General features: G+C 50.7%; 2 protein-coding genes across 34 annotated transcripts in view; both read right to left on the bottom strand.

Moving 5' to 3' along the window:
• Positions 1 to 504, bottom strand: part of LOC117978768 (eukaryotic translation initiation factor 3 subunit C) — a 44,098-nt gene extending 43,594 nt beyond the window's left edge. For all 16 annotated transcript variants that reach the window (XR_008621374.2, XR_010110229.1, XR_008621365.2 and 13 more), the window contains exon 1: positions 374 to 504. Coding sequence is in view for 1 of the 16 variants with exons in the window: in XM_034951900.3 (XP_034807791.3) it covers positions 374 to 474 (101 nt within the window). In the remaining 15 variants the exon portion in view is untranslated. The remainder of the gene's footprint in view (positions 1 to 373) is intronic.
• LOC129393030 (battenin-like) lies at positions 377 to 27,498 on the bottom strand. Of its 18 annotated transcripts, XM_055099698.2 has the most exons (21): positions 25,104 to 27,493; positions 24,797 to 24,918; positions 24,565 to 24,643; positions 22,366 to 22,462; positions 21,667 to 21,738; positions 20,689 to 20,768; positions 20,483 to 20,568; positions 19,605 to 19,677; positions 19,374 to 19,517; positions 14,901 to 14,997; positions 14,202 to 14,273; positions 13,215 to 13,294; positions 13,009 to 13,094; positions 12,131 to 12,203; positions 11,900 to 12,043; positions 9,564 to 9,676; positions 8,164 to 8,210; positions 8,015 to 8,083; positions 7,865 to 7,920; positions 7,643 to 7,736; positions 865 to 1,210 (listed from the first exon to the last, which is right to left on the bottom strand). In XM_055099698.2, the coding sequence occupies exons 2-21, from the start codon at positions 24,840 to 24,842 to the stop codon at positions 866 to 868; spliced, it is 1,953 nt and encodes a 650-aa protein (XP_054955673.2). In that variant the 5' UTR covers positions 24,843 to 24,918; positions 25,104 to 27,493; the 3' UTR covers position 865. The 18 variants fall into 18 exon arrangements, with proteins under 18 accessions (XP_063453577.1, XP_063453580.1, XP_063453579.1 ...); XM_055099695.2 differs by having other exon boundaries at positions 24,565 to 24,918; positions 25,104 to 27,498; XM_063597503.1 differs by having other exon boundaries at positions 960 to 7,736; positions 25,104 to 27,494.
• Between the last annotated feature and the right edge of the window lie 31 nt (positions 27,499 to 27,529).

Genomic DNA, 27,529 nt, shown 5'->3' on the forward strand with positions numbered 1-27,529 from the left:
AGGGGGCTCCCAGATACCAATCAAGCATTTTGCATTTCCTTCTGTGAGCAGTGAGAAGTCACTAAGGACTTCTCGGCGGTAAAATGAGACAGGTAGAGGCTGTAGACTTAAGGCCAGTTAAGAAGCTGATGCAACAGATCTGGCTTGGGAAACCTCTGTGATTCTATCCCTTGTGCCTGGTGGGTGGCTACCGGCTATCACAGCCCTCTAAGGCTGTCTCTCTCCAACACCGCTCCGATCCTGCAAACTCCGGTCATTGTCCAAACCCACTCTCCCCGCCCTCACCTCCATCCCCTCCCATGTGCACTGCGTTCCACAGCCTGCCTAACCCCGCACTCCCAGAATGGTCACAGCCACAGCCCCCGCAACTCACTGTTTGCCATAGTTGCCTCCGACAGGTTTGGAGACGAGCTCCTCCCCGGACAGGGACGACTCGGACTCGCTGTCCGAACCGGTGGTGAAAAACCGCGACATGGCGACGGCGCGGAGGTGCTACGGCCGGACCTGCGGGGGAGCCAAGGCGTCACCGGCCACGCGAAGAGGCCCGAGCCAACACCTCCCGACGCCCAACCCCTCACCGGCCCCACCCGGACCTTGACCTGGGTCTCCCACCACGAAGCACGAGGCCCAAAAAATACCAACCAGCTGGGCCCGCGAGTCACACCGCAGGGCCCTAACAGCGGAAACGCCGAGAGAGAAGGCGGGTCCTCGCGTCACTTCCGGGAAGCGCCGACTAACTACACTGGGAGACTACAAGTCCCAGTGGCCTTCGCGCCATAAGGGGGCGGGGACAAGCCTGAGGGAACCGGGCGCTGAGACCTTGGCTGCAGGCGTCGCGAATCCTACCGCGCGTTGGTGTCGGGATTTAAAACACGAAGATCGGCGGGGCGCAGTGGCTCACGCGTGTAATTACAGCATTAATAGGCATTAATAGTATAGAAGTAGATAATCCTGCCGGGTGCGGTGGCTCACTCACGCCTGTAATCCTAGCACTTTGGGAGACCGAGGCAGGCGGATTACCCGAGGTCGGGAGTTCGAGACCAGCCTGACCAATATGGAGAAACCCCATCTCTACTAAAAATACAAAATTAGCCAGGCGTGGTGGTGCATGCCTGTAAGCCAAGCTACTCGGGAGGCTGAGGCAGGAGAATCGCTTGAACCCGGGAGGCGGAGGTTGTGGTGAGCCGAGATCGAGCCATTGGACTCCAGCCTGGACAACAAAAGCGAAACTCTATCTCAAAAAAAAAAAAAAAAAAAAAAGTAGACAATGCTAGCCAGGCACAGTGGCTCACTCCTGTAATTCCAACACTCTGGGAGGCTGAGGTGGGTGGATCACCTGAGGTCAGGAGTTCGAGACCAGCCTGGCCAATATGGCAAAACCCCGTGTCTACTAAAAAATACGACAATTAGCCTGGCACAGTGTCACCTGCCTGTAATCCCAGCTACGTGGGAGGCTGAGGCTGGAGAATCACTTGAACCCAGGAGGAAGAGATTGCAGTGAGCAGAGATCACACCACTGCATTCCAGCCTGGGTGACAGAGCAAGACTCTGTCTCAAAAAAAAAAAAAAAAAAAAAAAAAAGTAGACGATGCTAGATCTTGCAGGTCTTTATAGGCCTGTGGTTTGGAGCCGCCATCGGCAGAGGTTTTAGTGCAAGGGACTGTTACATTTTTCAAGGTGGTTTTGATATGGGAGCTGGACAGGGAAGTGCTGGGAAGGGAAGAGCATGCTCTTCCAAAGTGCTGGGATTATAGGCATGAGCTACCACACGTGGCCGTTTTATTTTTTATTGTGAAATATTTCAACAGACAAGAATAAAGATTATTCCAATGGACATCTATGTACTCACAACACACCCAGCACCGTCAAAACTTAATATGAGGCTGGGCATGGTGGTTCATGCCTGTAATCCCAACACTTTGGGAGGCAGAGGTGGGCAGATCACTTGAGGTCAGGAATTCGAGACCAGCCTGGCCAACATGGTGAAACCCCATCTCTACTAAAAATACAAAAATTCACCTGGCATGGTGGCAGATGCCTGTAATTCCAGCTACTCAGGAGGCTGAGGCAGGAGAATTGCTTGAACCCTGAAGGTGGAGGTTGCAGTGAGCCAAGATCGTGCCACTGCACTCCAGCCTGAGCGACAGAGCAAGACTCTGTCTCCAAAAAAAAGTTAAAAAAAAAAAACAAGGTTCATTGTACATCTGTAAATCCATAAATATCTTTTTTTTTTTTTTGAGATGGAGTTTTGCTCTTGTTGCCCAGGCTGGAGTGCAATGGTATGATCTTGGCTCACTTCAACCTCCGCCTCCCAGTTTCAAGCAATTCTCCTGCCTCAGCCTCCCAAGTAGCTGGGATTTACAGACGTGCACCACCACATCCAGCTAATTTTTGTATTTGTAATAGAGAAGGGGTTTCACCATGTTGTCCAAGCTGGTCTCGAACCCCTGACCTCAGGTGATCCACCCGCCTCGGCCTCCCAAAATGCTGGGATTACAGGCGTGAGCCACCACACCCAGCTCTCTTTATTTTTAAATAATATGTGTACATTTTTACAAAATGAAAATGGTACAACAGAATACACAGGAAGAAAAAATAGACAGGAAAAAATGTTTCCTTCCTGCCCTGACCTCATGTTCATCAGCTTTTCTCTCTAGAAGCAAACACAATTGTCAGTTTATAGCGTTATCTTCCAGATGTCCCTTTGTGCCCTCTCTCTCCGTATCTCTCTTTGTGTATACACACACACACACACACACACACACACACACAGAGTTGACTCTTGAACAATGTGTAGGTCTACGTATATGTGGATTTTATTCAATAAATACAGTCAATCCTCCATACAGGTGGGTTCCACATCTGGAACGAAATGTCAATCAAAAATAACAGTATTCACTGGATTTGAAACCCATGTATACCAAGGGCCCACATTTTGTAACCACAGGTTCCACAGGGGCAACTGCGGGACTTGAGTATGTACAGGTTTTGGTATCTCCCAGGAATCCTAGAACTAATCCCCTGAGGATACCAAGAAATGACTAGATAGAGACAGAAAGGATATAGATAGATGTATTGTATGTGTGTATGTATACATATATGTGTGTGTATATATATATTCAATATATATATATGAATTATATAGATCAGGGTATGTGTGTGTGTGTGTGTGCGTCTACCTGGAACATATCTGTCTCTACCATTGTTTCCTGCATCTTATTTCATTATTCATATATCTTGCAGCTCATTCTGTATCAGTGCATATGGCTCTGTCTCATTCTCTTTTTTTGTTTGGTTTTTGAGACAGAGTCTTGCTCTGTCGCCTAGGCTGGACATAATCTTGGCTCACTGCAACCTCCGCCTCCTAGGTTCAAGCGATACTTCTGCCTCAGCCTCCTGAGTAGCTGGGATCACAGGTGCCTGCCACCACACCTACTTTTTGTACTTTTAGTAGAGATGAGGTCTCACCATGTTGGCCAGGCTGGCCTTGAACTCCTGACCTCAAGTGGTCCGCCTGCCTTTGCTTCCCAAAGTGCTGGGATTAAAGGCACAAGCCACCACACCCAGCCTGATTGCCTTTTAAAAGTATTCATAATAGGCTGGGTGTGGTGGCTCATGCCTGTAATTCCAGCACATTGGGAGGCTGAGGTGGGTAGATCACCTGAGGTCAGGATTTCGAGACCAGCCTGGCCTGGTCTCTACTAAACATGGTAAAACCCCATCTCAACTAAAAATACAAAAATTATCTGGGTGTAGTGGTCCTGTAGTCCCAGCTACTTGGAAGGCTGAGGCAGGAGAATCACTTGAACCTGGGAGGCAGAGGCTGCAGTGAGCCAAGATCGCAGCACTGCACTCCAGCCTGGGAAACAGAGAGAGACTCCATCCCAAAAAAAAAAAAAAAGAAAATTCTCAACCTCAGCCTGCTGCAGTGGCTCATGCAGGTAATACCAGCACATTGGGAGACCAAGGTGGGATGATCACTTGAGGCCAGGAGTTCGAGACCAGCCTGGGCAACATAACAAAACTCCGTCTCTACAAAAAATTTAAAAATTAGTTGAGCATGGTGGCACGCACCTGCAGTCCCAGCTACTCGGGAGTCTGAGACAGGAGGATTGCTTGAACCCAGGAGGTGGAGGCTGCAGTAAGCTATGATTGTGCCACTGCACTCCAGCCTGGGTGACAGAGCAAGATCCTGTCTCATAAAAAAAAAAAAAAAAATGGAGGCTTCTTAAAGGAAGTGGGACCATCGAAACCAGGATTTCTCAATTGCAGCACTCTTGGCATTTGGTGCTGGTTGTTCTGCATGGTGAGGGCTGTCCTGTATATGGCAGCGCATTTAGCAGGATCCCTGGCCTCTGCCCACTAGATGCCCATAGCATCCCTCAGTTGTGACAACCAAAGCATGCCTGCAGACGTTGCCAAACATCCCCTGGGCAGCAAAATTGCCCGTTTGAAAAACCGTTGGTTCACGATGGTAAAACAAGGTGGGAGTAGCCGGGCATCCTATTCAGCTGGGCTCGAACTCCTGGTCTCAAGCAGTCACTGCCCCCCTGCCTCAGCCTCCCAAAGTGCTGGGATTATAGGCAGGAGCCACCGCACCTGGCCAGGAAGCCTCTTTGATCCCCACCCCAGGGTGTAGGTCCCACCTCTGTGCCCCAGTCTCTCAAGGAGGTGCCATCCTCCCAGCCCTGACCACACCACATTGCCTCTTGTGCAGTGTGTAGGCCTCCTCCTGGCGGTTCATACTTTTCGTATATGTAAGAATCGCCTGGGGATCTAGGTACAAATGCCCCAAGCGGGGCTTACCCTAGAGGTCCTAATTCATTAAATCTGAGGTGGACTTAAAGATGAGCATTAAAAAGGACACACCTCTAGCCAGGTGTGGTGGCTCACACCTGTAATCCCAGCACTTTGGAAGGCCAAGGCGGGTGGATCACCTGAGGTCAGGAGTTCAAGACCAGCCTGGCCAACATGGCGAAACCCCATCTCTACTAAAAAATACAAAAATTAGCCAGGTGTGGTGGCACGTGCCTGTAATCCCAGCTACGCAGGAGGCTGAGGCAGAAGAATCGCCTGAACCTGGGAGGCGGAGGTTGCAGTGAGCCAAGATCACGCCATTGTACTCTAGCCTGAGCTACAAGAGCGAAACTCTGTCTCTAAAAAACAAAACAAAACAAAACAAAACAAAAAATTTGCTGGGCTTGGTGGCGCGCACCTGTAATCCCAGCTACTCGGAAGGCTGAGGCTTGAGAATCGCTTGAATCTGGGAGGCAGGGGTTGCAGTGAGCCAAGATTGCACTGCTACATTCCAGCCTGGGCAACAGAGCGAGACTCCATCTCAAAAAACAAAACAAAACAAAAAACATTATAGCTAAAAACATGTAGCTTAAAACCATAAGCTACATGTTTCAGTGGTATCTACAAGCACCCTGAGTTATAAATTTGGGGTTTTGTGGGTACAAACCCTGGGCTTGCAGCACTGCTCAGATAAATAAGGAAGGAGGCTGGAGGATATTTACATGCTTTTGCCATAATACGAAAGTGTAATCCTTTTTTTTGAGATAGGGTCTCACCCAGGCTGGGGTACAGTGGCATGATTATGGCTCACTGCAGCCTGGAACTCCTGGGCTAAAGCAATCCTCCTGCCTCAGCCTCCCAAGTAGCTGGGATTACAGGTGAATGTCACCACACCCTGTTGTTGTTTTTTGTAGAGATGAGGTCTCGTGATGTTACCCAGGCTGCTCTCTCAAACTTCTGGGCTCAAGCAATTCTCCCACCTGGCTTATTTTTTTTTTAATTTTTTGTAGAGGTGGGGGGTCTCACTATGTTGCCCAGTCTGGTCTCAAGCTCCTGGCTTCAAGTGATCCTCCCACCCTAGCCTCCAAAAGCATTGGGATTACAGGTGTGAACCACAACACCTAGCCTAAAGTATAATCTCTATTTCTGTATTTTGCTATCACAGAATTGAGTTCCTAAGTCTTTTTTTTTTTGGAGATGGAGTCTCGCTCTGTGGCCCAGGCTGGAGTACAGTACTGCAATCTCGGCTCACTGCAACCTCCATATCCGGGGTTCAAGCAATTCTCCTGCCTCAGCCTAGCGAGTAGCTGAGATGACAGGCAGGTGCCACCACGCCCAACTAATTTTTGTATTTTTAGTAGAGACGGGGTTTCACTGTGTTGGCCAGACTGGTCTCAAACTCCTGATCCTGACCTCAGGTGATTCACCTGCCTTGGCCTCCCAAAGTGCTGGGATTACAGGTGTGAGCCACCAGGACTGGCCAAGTTCCTAAATTTCAAAGGCAGAGGACTTTCCTGTCACAGTTGACAGTTTATTGTAACAGTTACCTGCAGGGGCTGTGGATTTGTAACCTTGAAACAATGAATGCTGGTTATATGAAACTCCTTTTATTAGACTGTTGTAAGGAAGGGTGTTTGCACCCTTAAAGCTGTAAACTACTGTTTGCCAAGGGCAGTTGAATTTGCTCACCACCCTCAAGATAAATAACCCACTGACTTCAAAGTCACCAATTCTATTATAATTAACTATCTAGAATAAAAGAACTGTATATTTTCTTATAGTTAGAAACATTATTTGAAAGCCTGTCTCTTTGCCTGAGGTAAATGACCTATGATCATGCCACTGTACTCCAGCCTAGGCGACAGAGGAAGGTTCCGACTTTTCCTTTCTTTTTTCTTTTTCTGGGAGACAGGGTCTCGCTCTATTGCCTAGGCTGGAGTGCAGTGGCATGACCTTGGTTACTGCAGCCTTGACCTCATGGGTTCAAGTGATCCTCCCACCTCAGCTTCCCAGTAGCTAAGACTACAGGTGTGCGCCACTGCACCTGGCTAATTTTTGTAGAGATGTGATTGCGCCATGTTGCCCAGGCTGGACTTGAACTACCAAGCTCAAATGATCCACCTGCCTCAGCCTCCCATAGTGCTGGGATTACAGGCATGAGCCACCTGGCCCGGCCCAATCCCAATGCTTAAAACACACACACACACACACACACTACAAAATCTTGTTCTTCGATTCTTTCTCTCATCTCTATTTCTTACAACTACCCTGAAAAATAGGTATTGGCCACACCCAGTTTATACATGAGGAAATTGAGGCTCAGAGAGGTTCTGAGACCTGCCCTAAGTCACACAGTGGCTGAGTACTGAAGCTCAGTTTTGCTTGGCTCCTGAGGCTATACATTTTACATGGAGCTCTGCTGGACTTTGGTTCCCTGTGCTAAGAAATGATAGTGTACAATTTACACTTCCCTGTAATCCCAGCACTTTGGGAGGCTGAGGCCGGCAGATCACCTGAGGTCAGGAGTTCAAGACCAGCCAATATGGCAAAATCCCATCCCTACTAAAAATACAAAAATTAGCCAGGTATGGTGGCGGGCACCTGTAATCCCAGCTACTCAGGAGACTGAGGCAGGAGAGTCACTTGAACCCGGGAGGCAGAGGTTGCAGTAAGCCAAGATTGCGCTACTGCACTCCAGCCTGGACGACAGAGTGAGACTCTGTCTCAAAAAAAAAAAAAAAAAATTTACACTTCCCACTGATAGTGGGAAGCAGGGGGTTTGGGGAAGCTGGGAGCCAAGCTGGGAGCCAAGGTGGGAGTGAAGTGAGGGGCAGGGGTTTGGTACCTGCAGCAGGGCCAGGGCCCAGGTGAAACGGATGCGACAGCAGCGGAGAGAAGAGCGGGAGGCAAAGACGCCAGCCTGGTACAGCATCTGGTACCTGAGGTTAGGGTTGAGGGTAGGAGAGGAGGCTCCTCCAGGGACCATCCCGCTCCCCCCGGTGCCTACTGGGCAGCGCAGCTGCATCACCACGGCACCCTCCCAGCCCACTGCCCTCGCTCCTCTTACCAGCGGTATTGCTGAGTGTGACTCAGGGAAGTGTTCCGGAAAAAGAGGAGTTCAAACTGCAACAAATACCAGACAGGGGAGATGGACGGGGCCGTGTGGGTCCCAGCCCCAATCGCCACCTCCACACCCCTCCTAGCACCCCTCACTTACAAGTCCCTGGTTAATGAAATACTTGGCAAAGTAAACTACGACCAAGGGAACAATGTACCACAGCAGACCCTGGAAAAGGCAGAAGATATAAGTGGGGGGCCTGGAGGTGAGCAAGCCCCACAGGGACATACCCCAGCCATCATTCGAACCTTGAACACTGTCCACCTTTCCCGAAGGGAGAGGCTGGAGCTGGAGCCTGCAGGGGAACAGAGAGAGAAGGGCAGATGAAGTTTTCACACTGAAGACTCGGCAAAGAGGCACCGGTATGACAGAATTAACCAGACCACGCAACAGTGGGAACTCACTTACGTGCCACTGGATTGGACACTTAAAAATGGTTAAAATGGCTGGGCGCAGTGGCTCATGCTTGTAATCCCAGCACCTTGGGAGACTGAGGTGGGCGGATCACCTGAGGTCAGGAGTTCAAGACCACCCTGGCCAACATGGAGAAACCCCATCTCTACTAAAAATACAAAAATTAGCCATGTGTGGTGGCAGGTGCCTGTAGTCCCAGCTACTCGGGTGGCTGAGGCAGGAGAATCACTTGAACCTGGGAGGCAGAGGTTGTAGTGAGCTGAGATTGCGCCATTGCACTCCAGCCTGGGCAACAAGAGCGAAACTCCGCCTCAAAAAAATAAAGTAAGATAAAAAATAATAAAATGGTAAACTTTGAGTAATATACATACTTTATCATGATGAAAATAAAACCTAACCAGGTGAGACCTCTTCACATCTCTTTGATTTTTAATTTTTTTTTATTTTTTGAGACAGAGTCTCACTCAGTTGCCCAGGCTGCAGTGCAGTGGTGCAATCTCAGCTCACTGCAGCCTCTGCCTCCTGGGTTCAAGTGATTCTCGTGCCTCAGCTTCCCAAGTGGCTGGGACTACAGGCATGCACCACCACACCTGGATAATTTTTTTATTTTTAGTAGAGACGGGGTTTTACCATGTTGGCCAGACTGGTCTCAAACTCTTGATCTCAGATGATCCATCTGCCTCAGCCTCCCAAAGTGCTGGGATTACAGGTGTGAACCACCACGCCCGGCCAATGTCTCTTGTACAGCTCCACAGATGGCCATTGGCCCACCCTGCCCAGTCTCACTGGCCATTCTCTGGTTCTAGAACATCCCAGCTTATCACCACCGCAGGGCCTCAGCACTTGTGATTGGAATGCCTGGTACATGGTAAGTACTCAATTAATATCCCTCCTTCTCTCCCTCCCTTCCTTCCTTTCTTTTCTTTTCTTTTTTTTTTTTTTTTTTTTTTGCGACAAGGTCTTGCTCTGTTGCCCAGGCTGGACTCAGACTTCTGAGTCCTTCAAGCGGTCCTCCTTCAAGCGGTCCTCCTGCCTCAGCCTCCCAAAGTGCTGGGATATTACAGGCGTGAGCCACTGTGCTCGTCCTCAACAAGTATTTCTCAAATAGACAAAGGCTTTTCCCATAACCAGTACACTCACTCTCTTTCCCCTCTTAACTTTGCCTATTGCAGAGAGGAAAAGGCCAAACCCAGAGAGAAAGAAAGTGACCTCTCTGAGGGTCTGTGTCTCCTACCTGGCTTCGACTCCGGGGCCTCGGTTCTTATGAGGGGCTGCCGGGCTGCGCTCTCTGCCTCTTCTTCCCCTCCAGGGTCCTGGGCCTCAGGAGATGTGAGCAACAAGAAATAGCTAGGAGTAGGATGAAGGCAGGGTCAGAAAACCCTACTGGCTGGGAAGGTCCCCAGGGACCATCTAGGCCACTTTTCCCAGGGAACACCTCTACCTTTGAACACTTCCAAAGATGGGTAGCTCACTGCCTCTAAGGCTTCTACGCTGTGCGGGAGAGCTCCAATTGTGGACAAAGGCTTCCTTCTTTGGAGCTGAATTTATCTCCTTGTTCCTATTCATGGGCCTTCATTTTGTTTTGATTTTTTTCAGAGACAGGGTCTTTCTCCAGCATCCAGGCTGGAATGCAGTGGTGCAATCATAGCTCACTGCAGCCGCGACCTCCCAGGCTCAAGCAATCCTCCCGCCTCAGCCTCCCAAGTAGCGGGGACTACAGGCATGTGCCACCAAGCCCGCCTCATATTTTCCATTTTTTGTATAAATGGAGTCTCACTATGTTGCCCAGGCTGGTCTCAAATTTCTAGCCTCTAGTGGTCCTCCAGCCTCAGCCTCCTAAAGCACTGGGATTACAGCTGTGAGCCACTGTGCTCAGCAGGCCCTTGTTCGGACTGCTGGCTCATACCTAGCGAGTCAGTTCTGTTTTCTGGCCATTATTATTCTAATGGTTGCTCTAGCTCCCATTAATTATACGTTCACTCTGTGCTAGGCCAGAACTTCCTCGATTTTAGTCACTTAGGTTCTGGCTTCATGTTATTTGCCATATCCATATTCCTCCTGTATATATATATTTTTACTTAATATTTTTCTTTAAATGGACTCACTTTTTCTACTTAGACTTGTCCTAAGCACTAACCTTGTGAAGGGCCAGGTGTGTCTGGCTAGTTCAAAGTGTGTGTTTTTTTTTTTTTTTTAGACGGAGTCTCGCTCTGTTGCCCAGCCTGGAGTGCAGTGGCACAATCACGGCTCACTGCAACCTCTGCCTCCTGGGTTCAAGCGATTCTTCTCCTCAGCCTCCCAAGTAGCTGGGACTACAGGCAAGCGCCACCAAGCCTGGCTAATTTTTGTATTTTTAGTAGAGACGGGGTTTCACCATATTGGCCAGGCTGGTCTCAAACCCCTGACCTCGTGGTGCGCCCGCCTCGGCCTCCCAAAGTGCTGGGATTACAGGTGTGAGCCACCATGCCCGGCCAAACTGTTTTGTAATATGCATGAAAATACACAGAACTAATCAGGCCGGGCACGGTGGCTCACGCCTGTATTCCTGGCATTATGGGAGGCCAAGGCAGGTGGATCACTTGAGGTCAGGAGTTTGAGACCACCCTGGCCAACACAGTGAAACCCCGTCTCTACTAAAAATATAAAAAATTAGCCAGGCATGGTGGCATGGGCCTGTAGTCCCAGCTACTCGGGAGGCTGAGGCAGGAGAATCACTAGAGCCCGGGAGACCGAGGCTGCAGTGAGCTGAGATCACACCAGTCACTGCACTCCAGCCTCAGTGACACAATGAGACTCCATCTCAAAAAAAAAAAAAAAAAAAAAAGGGAGTCACCATGGTTCAGGCCGGTTGCCCTGGCACTCAGGCAGGCAAGGCTACACATTCAAGGCCAACCTGGTCAACACTGATTAAAAAAAAAAAAAAAAAAAAGGAACTAATCAAATAAAGTCCACCCTCATCCTACTTCTAATCACCTTGGGAACCACACTGTGCTGAATGCATTACCCTCATCACCTCCAAGGAAAGCAAGAACAACTGCCATTTGAGATATGGGGAAACTGAGGGTTCAGAGAGGTGGAGTAACTCGTTCAACGCTACAAAGCTAAAAAGTGGCAGCTCCAGGACTCACACCTGGGGCTATCAGAATCCAGATTCCGCCTCCCTTCACAGCAAGGTAGGGACTTGAAGATTGCAATCATAATCAAGTTTTCTTTTCTTTCTTTTTTTTTTTTTTCTTCCTGAGACAGAGTCTCACTCTGTCGCCCGGGCTGGAGTGCAATGGCACGATCTCGGCTCACTGCCACCACTGCCTCCGGGGTTCAAGCGATTCTCCTGCCTCAGCCTCCTGAGTAGTTGGGACTACAGGCACCCGCCACCACACCTGGCTAATTGTTGTATTTTTAGTAGAGACGGGGTTTCACCATGTTGGCCAGGCTGGTTTCCTGACCTTAGGCGATCCGCCCTCCTTGGCCTCCCAAAGTGCTGGGATTACAGGCGTGAGCCACCACACCCAGCCATGGCCAAGTTTTCTCTCCTTGGACCCCTCTCCCTCCTGGCTCAGGGTAGCTCACCTGGCCAGCAGCAGGGCAGGGATACCCAGCATGGACAGCAGGGTCTGCTGAGGGGAGAGGCCGGCCTGGGTGAGGCCCAGGTAGGACAGGGCCCCCAGCAGCCCAGCTCCCCCAGTCCCTGAGGACCACCAGGAGATCACGGCCCTGGGAAGGAGAACACAGGAACATTCAGGAGGACCTAGGCTGACCATGGGACAGCCTCTCCCCACACTCCCTGCTCCACCTGCTTACCTGGGGTAGAAGGCAGTGAGGGAGAGGAAGGTGACCTCCCCAAGGCCTGATGAGATGCTAGCGAAGACCACACCTGGGGGGAGGACAAGCACTGGGATGGTCACACCTCACCTTGCCACACTGCCCAGGCCTCTAATGTGTCTGGCCATGGCCTCCTCAGTATCAGCTCATAGAGGCTCCAATAGATCCCATGCATAGGCCAGGTTCCAGGTCTGAAGCAGAGCCCCACTCCCTTGCGTGTCCCTTCATGGAGAGTGGCACCTCCATCCACCCAGTTATCAGACCAGGGGCAGACATGCACCCTTGATGTCTCTGCCCCTTCATCAGTCTTTTTCTTTTCTTTTCTTTTTGGAGACGGAGTCTCGCCCTGTCACCCAGGCTGGAGTACAGTGGCGTGATCTCGGCTCACTGCAACCTCTGCCTCCCAGGTTCAAGAGATTCTCCTGCCTCAGCCTCCCGAGTAGCTGGGATTACAGGCTCCTGCCACCACACCCAGCTAATTTTTGTATTTTTGGTAGAGACGGGGTTTCTCCATGTTGGCCAGGCTGGTTTCGAACTCCTGACCTCAGGTGATCTGCCTGCCTTGGCTTTCCAAAGTGCTGGGATTATAGGCATGAGTCACTGTGCCTGGTCCATCACAGAGTCTTGACTTTGTTCACCTCAATCTCCATCTAATTCATCCATTTTCTCCCATCTCCTCCACTGCCTACCCCTCCAAAGTGTCCCAGTCTCCCATCTCCTACTGCTGATAGCCCTAGCAGGCTTCTAAGGGTGACAGAATGAATCCCTTTCCTCTGGGAGGCTGGGGAGACTCTTCCCACAAATGCTCTGATGCGGTTCCTCGGGGCTCCCCATCTGACACAGAACCACACACTCACCACACAGGCTGGTCCCCACAGAATGAGAAAAGGCAACCAGGACGAAGCTTCCAGCAGCACAAATCCCACTGACGAGAACCCGGGGGCTGAGGGGGTGAGAAGGGAAGGGAGGGGGAAGGTCGGTCTCTACTCTCAGCATCTCAGCCATCCCGGCCTCCCCTTTCTCAGCTCCTGCCCACCCTGCCTCCCACTACCCTCACCCAGACCTGTAGGGCAGCAGGTGAAGGCCAAGAGGAGCCAACAATTTGATGATGAGTGTGGGGAGGATGTCCGCCAGGAGCACAGCCTGGGACAGGAGAATAGAGTGAGACCGCAGAGCTTCCAGGGGACAACCCTCCCAACCATGTGGCCAAGGAGAGGCAGGAGCTGGCCAAACAGGCCTGCTACAAACACAGGCTCTGGAGTCAGGCACGCCTGGGTTCAAGTCTCAGCTCTGCCACTCCTTAGTTGTGTGTCAAGAGTTTATACTCTCTAAGCTTCAGTTTCCTCATCTGGAAAATGGGAATATCATAGCGCCTAGCTCACAGGACTGCTGTGTGGCTTAAACGAGCTAATATATGCTACAGACAGAAAGGACTCAGAAACTATATATATATATATATATATATATATATATATATATATATTTTTTTTTTTTTTTTTTTTTTTTTTTTTTTTTTGAGAGTGAGTCTCATTCTGCCACCCAGGCTGGAGTGTAGTGGCTCGATCTTGGCTCACTACAACCTCCACCTCCTGGGTTCAAGTGATTCTCCTGCCTCAGCCTGCCGAGTAGCTGGGATTACAGGCGTGCACCACCATGCCTGGCTAATTTTTGTACTTTTAGTACAGATGGGGTTTCACCATGTTGGCCAGGCTGGTCTTGAACTCCTGGTCTCAAGTGATCCATCCGCCTCAGCCTCAGAAATTATATTAAGGTCTCAATTATTATACACATATATATATTTTTTAATTTTTTTCCTTAAGATGGGGGTCTCACTATACTGCCCAGGCTGGTCTCAAACTCCTAGGCTCAAGTGATCCTCCCACCTTGGTCTCCCAAAGTGCTGGGATTACAAGTGTGAGCCAGTGCGCCCAGCCCAGGTCTCAACTGTTTTAATCATGACAGTCCCAGCTGGGTAGTGAAGGGCTGGGAGTGGGGTCTATAGACCCACGGGCCCTGGGTCAGGCAAGGACCAGGTGAGATGAGTACGCACAGCCGTAGAGACAGAGTTGCAGTCAAATCGTGATGAGCTGTTGTGGGGCATCGGCGTTGGGCCTGGGTCCACCTAATGGGAGAAAAGCATGTCTTTCACCCTGGAGGCAGAGGGATAGACACACAGAGCCTGGCTCCCGTCCCAGCTCTGCCTTCACTTGAAGGATGGCTTTGGGTCAGCAGTGACTGACTTCTCAGGACCTCAGCGTCTCTGCATGCACAATGAAGAGGGGGTTTCCATATGAGTCTCACACTACTAGACCACAGGCCACAGATGGCCCTGTAAATGGACTTTGTTTAGATAACACATTCAAGAGCTTTCTTTTTTTTGAGATGGAGTCTCACTCTGTTGCCCAAGCTAGAGTGCAGTGGTGTGATCTTGGCTCATTGCAACTTCCACCTCCTGGCTTCAAGCAATTCTCCTGCCTCAGCCTCCTGAATAGCTCAGACTACAGGTGTGTGCCACCACACCCAGCTAGTTTTTGTATTTTTAGTAGAGTCGGAGTTTCACCATGTTGGCCAGGCTGGTCTCGAACTCCTGACTTCAAGTGATCCGCCCGCCTCAGCCTCCCAAACTGCTGGGATTACAGGTGTGAGCCACTGCGCCCAGCCAGAGACTGGAAACTTTACCCCACCTTGTCCCACCCCCTCATCTTCCCACAGGGACTAACCATGGTGGTGGTGGTAGAGAGTCACTTACATGGCTCTGGTTTCCCGATGTCCTCTTGTGGCTAAGGATGTCGTGGGCGGCACTCAGCATCACCACATAAGAGAAGTTGTTGCAAAGGCTCAGCAGCCTGGAAGGAGCAGGACAGGTCTCAACTCCCTCCTCATCCTGCAGCCATCTGTAGCCTTTGTGCCAAACCTTCCCTTACCTGTGCCCTTCAATCAGCCCCCTCTTTTTTTCCCCTCCATCACCAGATCCCATCCTCATTCAATGTTGGGGTCAAAAATACAGGCTTTGGTGCTTGGGCAAGATAGTGAGACCCCCATCTCTACAAAAAATTTAAAAATTAGCCAGGTGTGGTGGCTTGCACTATAGTCCCAGCTACTTGGGAGGCTGAGGTGGGAGGATTGCTTGAGTCCAGGAGTCAGAGGCTGCAGTGAACTGTGATCATGCCACTGCACTCTAGCCTGGGTGACAGAGCAAGACCCTGTCACAAAAATAAAAAATAAAAAGGAAGAGGCCGAGTGCAGTGGCTCACACCTGTAATTCCAGCACTTTGAGGGGCCGAGGCAGGTGGATCGCCTGAGGTCAGGAGTTCGAGACCAGCCTGACCAATATGGAGAAACCCCATCTCTACTAAAAAATACAAAATTAGCTGGGCGAAGTTGCACATGCCTGTAATCCTAGCTACTCAGGAGGCTGAGGCAGGAGAACCACTTGAACCGGAAAGGCAGAGGTTGCAGTAAGCCGAGATTGTGCCATTGCACTCCAGCCTGGGCTACAAGAGCGAGACTCTATCTCAAAAAAAAAAAAAAAAAAAAAAGGAGAGTGGTCACAGAGAGTTTCTGGGAGAGGCCTTGGAGGCTGGAAGTGAATCCAAGTCTGTGATCCCAAAGCTCTCTGAACAGAGTGCAGAGGTGTGATCTCAGCTCACTGCAATCTCCGCCTCCTGGGTTCAAGTGATTCTCCTGCCTCAGCCTCCTGAGTAGCTTGGACTATAGGCACGTGCCACTATACCGGCTAATTTTTGTATTTTTAGTAGAGACGGGGTTTCTCCATGTTGGTCAGGCTGGTCTCGAACTCTTGGCCTTAAGTGATCCACCCACCTCAGCCTCCCAAAGCCCAAAGTGCTGGGATTACAGCCCAGGCTGGAGTGTAATGGTGTGATCTTGGCTCACTGCAACTTCTGCCTCTTGGCTTTAAGCGATTCTCCTGCCTCAGCCTCCTGAGTAGCTTGGATTACAGGTGCCTGCCACCATGCCTGGCTAATTTTTTATATTTTTAGTAGAGACGGTGGCGGGTCGTGGGGGTGGGGGGGTTCTCTATGTTGGCCAGGCTGGTCTTGAACTCCTGACCTCCTGATCCACCCGCCTCGGCCTCCCAAAGTGCTGGGATTACAGGCGTGAGCCACCTTGCCCGGCCCCCATGTGGGTGTTAAAATGCCAATCGTAGGGGATTCCTGCATTCCCATAGGCTGCTTGACTTCACCGTCCCCACTGCCCCCACCACTGTGGCTTTGATTTTCCTCCTTATTCTGGAACCAAGAAGATTCTGTCTTCCCTTTGAGCTTAGCTACCTATTAAAAAAAAAAAAAAAGCAGCACTCCTCATTATATTTTGCTTAGTGTATGCATGCATTTGGAATACAAACCTCTAGTACTTCTTTATGCTTGCATCTTGAACACAAGTCTCTGAGACTCCAAAAAAAATCCAGATCATCGGGTGCAGCATTTGTCTGCTCCCCACCAGCTGTTCGCATTGCCATAATCCCCTACCTTAAGCTTCAGCTAAAATAAGCTCTCACATGGCTGTAATCCTTGCCGTTCCCTATTACCTTTTTCCCAGCCTGCCTCATTCATCTTGGTTTCCTGCCTGTCTGAAGCACCTGAGCCTGTGACTCCTGGTGAAAATATCCTGCTGGCCAGGCTTGGTGGCTCACACCTGTGATCCCAGCACTTTAGGAGGCCGAAGCGGGTGGATCATGAGGTCAGGAGTTCGAGATCAGCCTGGCCAACATGGTGAAACCCTGTCTCTACTAAAAATACAAAAATTAGCCAGGCATGGTGGCTTGTGCCTGTAGTCTCAGCTACTTGGGAGGCTGAGGCATGACAATTGCTCGAACCCAGGAGGCGGAGGTTGCAGTGAGCCAAGATCGCGCCATTGCACTCTAGCTTGGGTGACAGAGCAAGATTCTGTCTCAAAAAATAGAAAACAAAAAGAACACATCCTGTCTTGCTGGGATCGGATCCATGTCCAAGTCATCTCTGTGCCCCTGCTCCCCAGCTGGGGGATGAGAAGGGTCAAGGAATGAGTGGGGAAGGAGGAGGAAGAGTGAATGAAGGGCTGTGGGAAGTGCTGTGATGGGTACTTTACGCATTCGGGGTGCAGAGGAAGGAGACACCCTTGTGGGCTCTGCCACTTTGGGGAGTCTCCCAGGAAGTTGAGGTTGGGACAGAGGTGTGCTGCCTCCCACCAAGTGCCCTGGAATCAGACTAGCTGTTTTTTTGTTTGTTTGTTTGTTTGTTTTGATGGAGTCTGGTTCTGTCACCCAGGTTGGAGTGCAGTGGTGCAATCTTGGCTCACTGCAACCTCCACTTCCCAGGTTCAAGCAATTCTCCTGCCTCAGCCTCTTGAGTAGCTGGGACTACAGGCACACACCACCAAGCCCAGCTAGATTTTTTTTTTTGTTTGTATTTTTAGTAGAGACAGGGTTTCATCATGTTGGCCAGGCTGGTCTTGAACACCTGACCTCAGATGATCCGCCTGCCTCAGCCTCCCAAAGTGGTGGGTTTACAGGCATGAGCCACTGTGCCTGGCCCAGACTAGCTGGGTTTATGTGAATCCTGGCTCCACCCCTTTCCAGCTACATGACTTAAGCTCTCTGAACTGCAATTTCCTGGTCTGTAAAATAGACCATGAAATAGTAATTCAGAAAATGAGGACATTATCAATGAGTCTTAAATGACACGTAAAGCATACAACAGTGGCTTAGCAAGGACTCAAGCATGAGCTCTTATTATTTGACATCTTATTTATTTATTTATTTGTTTTGAGACAGGGTCTCACTAGGCTAGGCTAGGCCAGGTTAGAGGGTAATGGCACAATCATAGCCCACCGTAACTTTGAACTCCTGGATTTCAGTAGTTCTCTCACCTCAGCCTCCCTAGTAGCTGGGACTATAGGCGTGCACCACCACACCTGGCTGGCTAACTTCTGTATTTTTTGGTAGAGAAGGGGTTTTGCCATGTTGCCCAGGCTAGACTCGAGCTCCTGGCCTCAAGTGATCCTCCCACCTCGGCCTCCCAAAGGGCTAGGATTACAGTCGTGAGCCACTGCGCCTGGCCAAAAAATAATTTTTTTTTTTTTTTAAGAGATGAGGTCTTGGCTGGGCACAGTGGCTCACACCTGTAATCTCAGCACTTCTGGAGGCTGAGGCGGGTGGATCACTAGGTCAAGAGATTGAGACCATCCTGGCCAACATGGTGAAACCCCGCCTCTACTAGAAATACAGAAATTAGCTGGGCCTGGTGGCACACGCCTGTAGTCCCAGCTACTTGAGAGGCTGAGCAGGAGAATCGCTTGAACCCAGGAGGCGGAGGTTGCAGTGAGCCGAGATCACGCCACTGCACTCCAGCCTGGCAACAGAGCGAGACTCCGTCTCAAACAAAAACAAAAACAAAAACCTGAGCTGAGATCACACCAGTCACTGCACTCCAGCCTGAGTGACACAATGAGACTCCGTCTCAAAAAAAAAAAAAAAAAAAAGGGAGTCACCATGGTTCAGGCCGGTTGCCCTGGCACTCAGGCAGGCAAGGCTACACATTCGAGGCCAACCTGGTCAACACTGATTAAAAAAAAAAAAAAAAAAAAGGAACTAATCAAATAAAGTCCACCCTCATCCTACTTCTAATCACCTTGGGAACCACACTGTGCTGAATGCATTACCCTCATCACCTCCAAGGAAAGCAAGAACAACTGCCATTTGAGATATGGGGAAACTGAGGGTTCAGAGAGGTGGAGTAACTCGTTCAACACTACAAAGCTAAAAAGTGGCAGCTCCAGGACTCACACCTGGGGCTATCAGAGTCCAGATTCCGCCTCCCTTCACAGCAAGGTAGGGACTTGAAGATTGCAATCATAATCAAGTTTTCTTTTCTTTCTTTTTTTTTTCTTCCTGAGACAGAGTCTCACTCTGTCGCCCGGGCTGGAGTGCAATGGCACGATCTCGGCTCACTGCCACCACTGCCTCCGGGGTTCAAGCGATTCTCCTGCCTCAGCCTCCTGAGTAGTTGGGACTACAGGCACCCGCCACCACACCTGGCTAATTGTTGTATTTTTAGTAGAGACGGGGTTTCACCATGTTGGCCAGGCTGGTTTCCTGACCTTAGGCGATCCGCCCTCCTTGGCCTCCCAAAGTGCTGGGATTACAGGCGTGAGCCACCACACCCAGCCATGGCCAAGTTTTCTCTCCTTGGACCCCTCTCCCTCCCGGCTCAGGGTAGCTCACCTGGCCAGCAGCAGGGCAGGGATACCCAGCATGGACAGCAGGGTCTGCTGAGGGGAGAGGCCGGCCTGGGTGAGGCCCAGGTAGGACAGGGCCCCCAGCAGCCCAGCTCCCCCAGTCCCTGAGGACCACCAGGAGATCACGGCCCTGGGAAGGAGAACACAGGAACATTCAGGAGGACCTAGGCTGACCATGGGACAGCCTCTCCCCACACTCCCTGCTCCACCTGCTTACCTGGGGTAGAAGGCAGTGAGGGAGAGGAAGGTGACCTCCCCAAGGCCTGATGAGATGCTAGCAAAGACCACACCTGGGGGGAGGACAAGCACTGGGATGGTCACACCTCACCTTGCCACACTGCCCAGGCCTCTAATGTGTCTGGCCATGGCCTCCTCAGTATCAGCTCATAGAGGCTCCAATAGATCCCATGCATAGGCCAGGTTCCAGGTCTGAAGCAGAGCCCCACTCCCTTGCGTGTCCCTTCATGGAGAGTGGCACCTCCATCCACCCAGTTATCAGACCAGGGGCAGACATGCACCCTTGATGTCTCTGCCCCTTCATCAGTCTTTTTCTTTTCTTTTCTTTTTGGAGACGGAGTCTCGCCCTGTCACCCAGGCTGGAGTACAGTGGCGTGATCTCGGCTCACTGCAACCTCTGCCTCCCAGGTTCAAGAGATTCTCCTGCCTCAGCCTCCCGAGTAGCTGGGATTACAGGCTCCTGCCACCACACCCAGCTAATTTTTGTATTTTTGGTAGAGACGGGGTTTCTCCATGTTGGCCAGGCTGGTTTCGAACTCCTGACCTCAGGTGATCTGCCTGCCTTGGCTTTCCAAAGTGCTGGGATTATAGGCATGAGTCACTGTGCCTGGTCCATCACAGAGTCTTGACTTTGTTCACCTCAATCTCCATCTAATTCATCCATTTTCTCCCATCTCCTCCACTGCCTACCCCTCCAAATTGTCCCAGTCTCCCATCTCCTACTGCTGATAGCCCTAGCAGGCTTCTAAGGGTGACAGAATGAATCCCTTTCCTCTGGGAGGCTGGGGAGACTCTTCCCACAAATGCTCTGATGCGGTTCCTCGGGGCTCCCCATTTGACACAGAACCACACACTCACCACACAGGCTGGTCCCCACAGAATGAGAAAAGGCAACCAGGACGAAGCTTCCAGCAGCACAAATCCCACTGACGAGAACCCGGGGGCTGAGGGGGTGAGAAGGGAAGGGAGGGGGAAGGTCGGTCTCTACTCTCAGCATCTCAGCCATCCCGGCCTCCCCTTTCTCAGCTCCTGCCCACCCTGCCTCCCACTACCCTCACCCAGACCTGTAGGGCAGCAGGTGAAGGCCAAGAGGAGCCAACAATTTGATGACGAGTGTGGGGAGGATGTCCGCCAGGAGCACAGCCTGGGACAGGAGAATAGAGTGAGACCGCAGAGCTTCCAGGGGACAACCCTCCCAACCACGTGGCCAAGGAGAGGCAGGAGCTGGCCAAACAGGCCTGCTACAAACACAGGCTCTGGAGTCAGGCACGCCTGGGTTCAAGTCTCAGCTCTGCCACTCCTTAGTTGTGTGTCAAGAGTTTATACTCTCTGAGCTTCAGTTTCCTCATCTGGAAAATGGGAATATCATAGCGCCTAGCTCACAGGACTGCTGTGTGGCTTAAACGAGCTAATATATGCTACAGACAGAAAGGACTCAGAACATATATATATATATATATATATATATATATATATATATATATATTTTTTTTTTTTTTTTTTTTTTTGAGAGTGAGTCTCATTCTGCCACCCAGGCTGGAGTGTAGTGGCTCGATCTTGGCTCACTACAACCTCCACCTCCTGGGTTCAAGTGATTCTCCTGCCTCAGCCTCCCGAGTAGCTGGGATTACAGGCGTGCACCACCATGCCTGGCTAATTTTTGTACTTTTAGTACAGATGGGGTTTCACCATGTTGGCCAGGCTGGTCTTGAACTCCTGGTCTCAAGTGATCCATCCGCCTCAGCCTCAGAAATTATATTAAGGTCTCAATTATTATACACATATATATATTTTTTAATTTTTTTCCTTAAGATGGGGGTCTCACTATACTGCCCAGGCTGGTCTCAAACTCCTAGGCTCAAGTGATCCTCCCACCTTGGTCTCCCAAAGTGCTGGGATTACAAGTGTGAGCCAGTGCGCCCAGCCCAGGTCTCAACTGTTTTAATCATGACAGTCCCAGCTGGGTAGTGAAGGGCTGGGAGTGGGGTCTATAGACCCACGGGCCCTGGGTCAGGCAAGGACCAGGTGAGATGAGTACGCACAGCCGTAGAGACAGAGTTGCAGTCAAATCGTGATAAGCTGTTGTGGGGCATCGGCGTTGGGCCTGGGTCCACCTAATGGGAGAAAAGCATGTCTTTCACCCTGGAGGCAGAGGGATAGACACACAGAGCCTGGCTCCCGTCCCAGCTCTGCCTTCACTTGAAGGATGGCTTTGGGTCAGCAGTGACTGACTTCTCAGGACCTCAGCGTCTCTGCATGCACAATGAAGAGGGGGTTTCCATATGAGTCTCACACTACTAGACCACAGGCCACAGATGGCCCTGTAAATGGACTTTGTTTAGATAACACATTCAAGAGCTTTCTTTTTTTTGAGATGGAGTCTCACTCTGTTGCCCAAGCTAGAGTGCAGTGGTGTGATCTTGGCTCATTGCAACTTCCACCTCCTGGCTTCAAGCAATTCTCCTGCCTCAGCCTCCTGAATAGCTCAGACTACAGGTGTGTGCCACCACACCCAGCTAGCTTTTGTATTTTTAGTAGAGTCGGAGTTTCACCATGTTGGCCAGGCTGGTCTCGAACTCCTGACTTCAAGTGATCCGCCCGCCTCAGCCTCCCAAACTGCTGGGATTACAGGTGTGAGCCACTGCGCCCAGCCAGAGACTGGAAACTTTACCCCACCTTGTCCCACCCCCTCATCTTCCCACAGGGACTAACCATGGTGGTGGTGGTAGAGAGTCACTTACATGGCTCTGGTTTCCCGATGTCCTCTTGTGGCTAAGGATGTCGTGGGCGGCACTCAGCATCACCACATAAGAGAAGTTGTTGCAAAGGCTCAGCAGCCTGGAAGGAGCAGGACAGGTCTCAACTCCCTCCTCATCCTGCAGCCATCTGTAGCTTTTGTGCCAAACCTTCCCTTACCTGTGCCCTTCAATCAGCCCCCTCTTTTTTTCCCCTCTATCACCAGATCCCATCCTCATTCAATGTTGGGGTCAAAAATACAGGCTTTGGTGCTTGGGCAAGATAGCGAGACCCCCATCTCTACAAAAAATTTAAAAATTAGCCAGGTGTGGTGGCTTGCACTATAGTCCCAGCTACTTGGGAGGCTGAGGTGGGAGGATTGCTTGAGTCCAGGAGTCAGAGGCTGCAGTGAACTGTGATCATGCCACTGCACTCTAGCCTGGGTGACAGAGCAAGACCCTGTCACAAAAATAAAAAATAAAAAGGAAGAGGCCGAGTGCAGTGGCTCACACCTGTAATTCCCGCACTTTGAGGGGCCGAGGCGGGCGGATCGCCTGAGGTCAAGAGTTCGAGACCAGCCTGAGCAATATGGAGAAACCCCATCTCTACTAAAAAATACAAAATTAGCTGGGCGAAGTTGCACATGCCTGTAATCCTAGCTACTCAGGAGGCTGAGGCAGGAGAACCACTTGAACCCGAAAGGCGGAGGTTGCAGTAAGCCGAGATTGTGCCATTGCACTCCAGCCTGGGCTACAAGAGCAAGACTCTATCTCAAAAAAAAAAAAAAAAAAAAAAAAAAAAGGAGAGTGGTCACAGAGAATTTCTGGGAGAGGCCTTGGAGGCTGGAAGTGAATCCAAGTCTGTGATCCCAAAGCCCCCTATGTCAGGGCGGGGCACGGTGGCTCACGCCTGTAATCCCAGCACTTTGGGAAGTGGAGGCAAGCGGATCACCTAAGGTCAGGAGTTCCAGACCAGCCTGACCAACATGGTGACATCCTGTCTTTACTAAAAATACAAAAAATTAGCTGTGTCTGGTGGCACGCGCCTGTAATCCCAGCTACTCGGGGAGCTGAGACAGGAGAATCGCTTGAACCTTGGAGGTGGAGGTTTCGGTGAGCCGAGATTGTGCCACTGCTCTCCAGCCTGGGTGATAGAGTGAGACTCTGTCTCAAAAATAAAATAAAATTAAAAAAAAAAAAAGCTGGGCGCGGTTGCTCACACCTGTAATCCCAGCACTTTGGGAGGCCGAGGCGGGCGGATCACGAGGTCAGGAGATCGAGAGCATCCTGGATAACGCGGTGAAACCCCCATCTCTACTAAAAATACAAAAAAATAGCCGGGCGTGGTGGCACGCGCCTGTAGTCTCAGCTACTCCGGAGGCTGAGGCAGAAGAATGGTGTGAACCTGGGAGGCGGAGTTTGCAGTGAGCCGAGATTGCGCCACTGCACTCCAGCCTGGAGGACAGAGAGAGACTCCGGCTCAAAGAAAAAAAAAAAAAGAAAAAAGGTTCAGGCCCGGCATGGTGGCTCATGCTTGTAATCTCAGCACTTTGGAAGGTTGAGGTAGGAGGATCACTTGAGGCCACGAGTTTGAGACCAGCCCAGGTCCCATAGTGAGACCCCCATCTCTATAAAAAAATTTAAAAATTAGGCAGATGCGGTGGTGCACACCTGTAGCCACACCTACTTGGAGGCTGAGGTGGGAGAATCACTTGAGCCCAGGAGTTCCAGGCTGCAGGGAGCTGTGATTGCACTACTGCATTCCAACCTGGGCAACAGAGCAAGACCCTGTCTCAAAAAGAAAAAAAAATAAGATAAAATAAAATAAATTAAAAAAATAAAAATTTTAGTAGTGATGCATTTATTTAAACGTTCATTAGGAAAACGCTGGTTTTCCAAGTGGAGTCGTGATTTAAAGTTTTCTTTTTAAAAATATGTGCATTAAAAAACGTTAAGGCTGAATTGGCTGGAAGAAAAAAGTAAATAATCCTACAGGTGGTAGGTATGAGGATCTTGCTAAATCCGGAAGGTGATAAGGAGTGAAGTTTGGAAATTTTACATGCTGCCCCCGGGGCAAACCAGTGGATTCAGTAAATATTTCTGGGTTCAGCTCCTTTGCGCAGCTTAACTCTTTCTTCCCCCTTTCCTCCGGTCACTTCCCTCTTCTCATGCCATTGTCACTTGCTGAAGTCTCAGGCCACTCACCAGAAGCGCACCGCGTTCTTCCAATGCGCGCCCTGATGGTCCAACAGAGGGAGCCGGGGCTCCGGGACGGTCTCCTCCCCTGGGAGAGCGAGAAGAGGGCATGACCCCCACCTACTCTCAGGTGCACGACCGCTCCATGCGTGTCCTCCTGGGGCCGAGTCAGCTCTCATTCCCCTCAGGTGGGCTGCGAGCCAGAGGTGGTCGTTCCATGAGGGTGGGCGGGAATACTCACCCTCGGAATCCGAAAAGCGCCGCCGCGAGCCTGCACAGCCTCCCATCGCATCAAGTTCAGGTCCCCCGAGGGTCCAGGGTCATAGAGTGTCCAAAGGGGGCTCCCACGGGAGGGATGAGGGTCTGCGACAGGTGACAAGGATCAACGCCCGATTGCCGGTCCCAGCTCCGCCTTGTCTAGGGCACTCGCGCCCCGCGATCCATCAAGAAAGCTGGGGGCTCCATCTCGAGCGCCCTACGACCCACCACGCCCCACCCATCGTACTCTGCCCCCGCCCCGTCTACAGCAGGGACCCTGAGGCCTGTACCTTTAAAAGCAGCAGAATGTTCTGCACTATGCAGAGGCCGTTTGTCGGATCACGTGACAGCACCCGCGTGTTCCCCCATCACGTGCTCAGAGGTTTTCCCTACTTCCGGGTCCTCTCTGTCTTCGCTTTGGGCCTTCTCGGCTTCGGAGCGTGAGAAAGGGAGGGGCTGGAGAACCCTGGAACCGCAGGTTTTAAACTGGAGCAGGTGGGAGCAGCAAGCAGAGCCGTGACCTTAGATCAGTGGCGCCCAAGACCGAGACAGTAGCCTGCCAGCACCAGTTATGGCTGTGGGAGGCTTCAGCTCCTTTCCTTCAGCACTCACTTGCCAGAAACAAATATGGCCACCTGCCTACTCCCTTTTTTTTTTTTTTTTTTTGAGGCAGGACTGTTTCTGGTTGCGAACAAAGACGACCAGCTTCAGGTCATTCTTATCCCCATCTGTTGACCTTACAAATTGTTTTAGAGACCTAAGTAAACATAACACTCATCTAAAGGGATTTCCTGAATGATCTATTGGCAGTATCCAAGATGTTAAGAGATCCCTATTTCCAAATTATCCTAGAACCAAAAAATATCACAGCACTTCAACCCCTGGTGTTACAGATGAGAAAACCAAGGTACAAATATATATATATAAAACAAAATTAGCCGGGCATGGTGGCGCATTCCTGTAGTCACAGGTACCTTGGAAGCTGAGGTGGGAGGATCACTTGTGCCCAGGAGGTTGAAGCTACAGTGAGCTATGATCACGCCACTGCACTCCAGCCTGGGTGACAGAGTGAGATCCTGTCTCAAAAAAAGAAAAAGTAAAAAATAAAATAAAATAAATATATATATATGAAAAAAATTGGAAAGTTGCTGACAATCATTCATAAAATGTTAGACCTAAAGGTGAACTTAGAGACCTGTATGGTGATAAGAAATAGAGCACCAGAGGCAGGGAGCCATTGGGTTGGCTCCAGGCTGCTGCAGGATTCCTGCCTCCATCAAAGGTGGTGCTTAGACCAGATTTTTTTTTTTTTTTTTGACAGGGTTTTGCTCTGTTCCCCAGGCTGGAGTGCAGTGGCAGGATCTTGGTTTGCTGCAACCTTGACCTCCCAGGCTCAGGTGATCCTCCCACCTCAGCCTCCCGAGTAGCTGGGACAGCAGGTGCGCACCACTGTGCCCAGCTAATTTCTGTATTTTTTGTAGAGACTGGATTTTGCCACGTTGCCCAGGGTGGCCTCAAACTCCTGAGCTCAAGCAATCCACCCGCCTTGGCTTCCCAAAGTGCTAGGACTACAGGCGTGAGCCACTGCACCTGGCCAGACTAAATGATTTTAAGGCCTAAGATTCTGATGCTGTGATTTCATAGAATTGCCCTAATTGGAATAGGAAAGTGGGGCTGGGGAGGGGAGAAGGAGGGTATGGGGAAGAGAAGTAGAGCAAGGTCACTTTATGTAGTTCCAAATAAGGAATCATACCCTTACCTTCTTCTAGGTGGAAAGCGGCATCCTGCATTCTCTTCTTGTCCTTGGCCTCATCTCTGCTATGGGCTGTGCCACCTCTATATGCTCTTTCTCACCACCAGGCCTTCAGAATGCAGTTGGAAATGTGCCCTCTCGTCTGGACATGGTGGCTCATGCCTGTCATCCCAGCACTTTGGGAGGCCAAGGTGGGCAGATCACCTGAGGTCAGGAGTTCGAAACCAGCCTGGCTAACATGGTGAAACCCTGTCTCTACTAAAGATACAAAAATTAACCAGGTGTGGTGGCACGCACCTGTAATCCCAGCTACTCGGGAGGCTGAGGCAGGAGAATCACTTGAACCCAGGAGGCAGAGGTTGCAGTGAGCTGAGACTGCGCCACTACACTCCAGCCTGGGTGACAGGGTGAGACTGTCTCAAAAAAAAGAAAAGAAAAGAAAAGAAAAGAAAAGAAATGTGCCCTCTCTAGTGTGCCTCCCAGGTCACTCAGCTGATGGAAAATGGAGTCCTACTAACGTGCAGGGCTCTAGAAATTCAGCAGCGTTTCATACATGGCATCTGCCATCAAGGAAGTCACAGGAAGGTGGGAGGCAGACACAGATATCCACAATATAAAGTTTAGCCAAGTTCTTTTTTGCAAGCCTAATCATAGGTGAGGGGATGCACCCCAGAGCCACCAATCCGGCCCCTTCTGCCCCTGGGGGAAGCGTTAATGATGCCGAAATGTGTCAGAGCTCCCACCAGCCCCCTCTTCACTGCTACTCTTTCTTCCCAGGCAAAACAGGAACCACAAACCCCAGCTTCCTCTTGCAGAGTGGCTGTGGATTCTAGGGGAGGCGGAAATGGCTGAGGTGTGGATACGAGACCTGACTCACTTGAGCTGCTGTTGCCACATGTCCCCTCCCTCTCCCCCTCCCCAGTTCTAAGGTCTCCTGCTCCCACTTTGTCCTTTCTGGCCTCT

This window comes from Pan paniscus, chromosome 18 (genome assembly GCF_029289425.2).
Source record: "Pan paniscus chromosome 18, NHGRI_mPanPan1-v2.0_pri, whole genome shotgun sequence".
In the NCBI taxonomy this organism is placed as follows: Eukaryota; Metazoa; Chordata; class Mammalia; order Primates; family Hominidae; genus Pan; species Pan paniscus.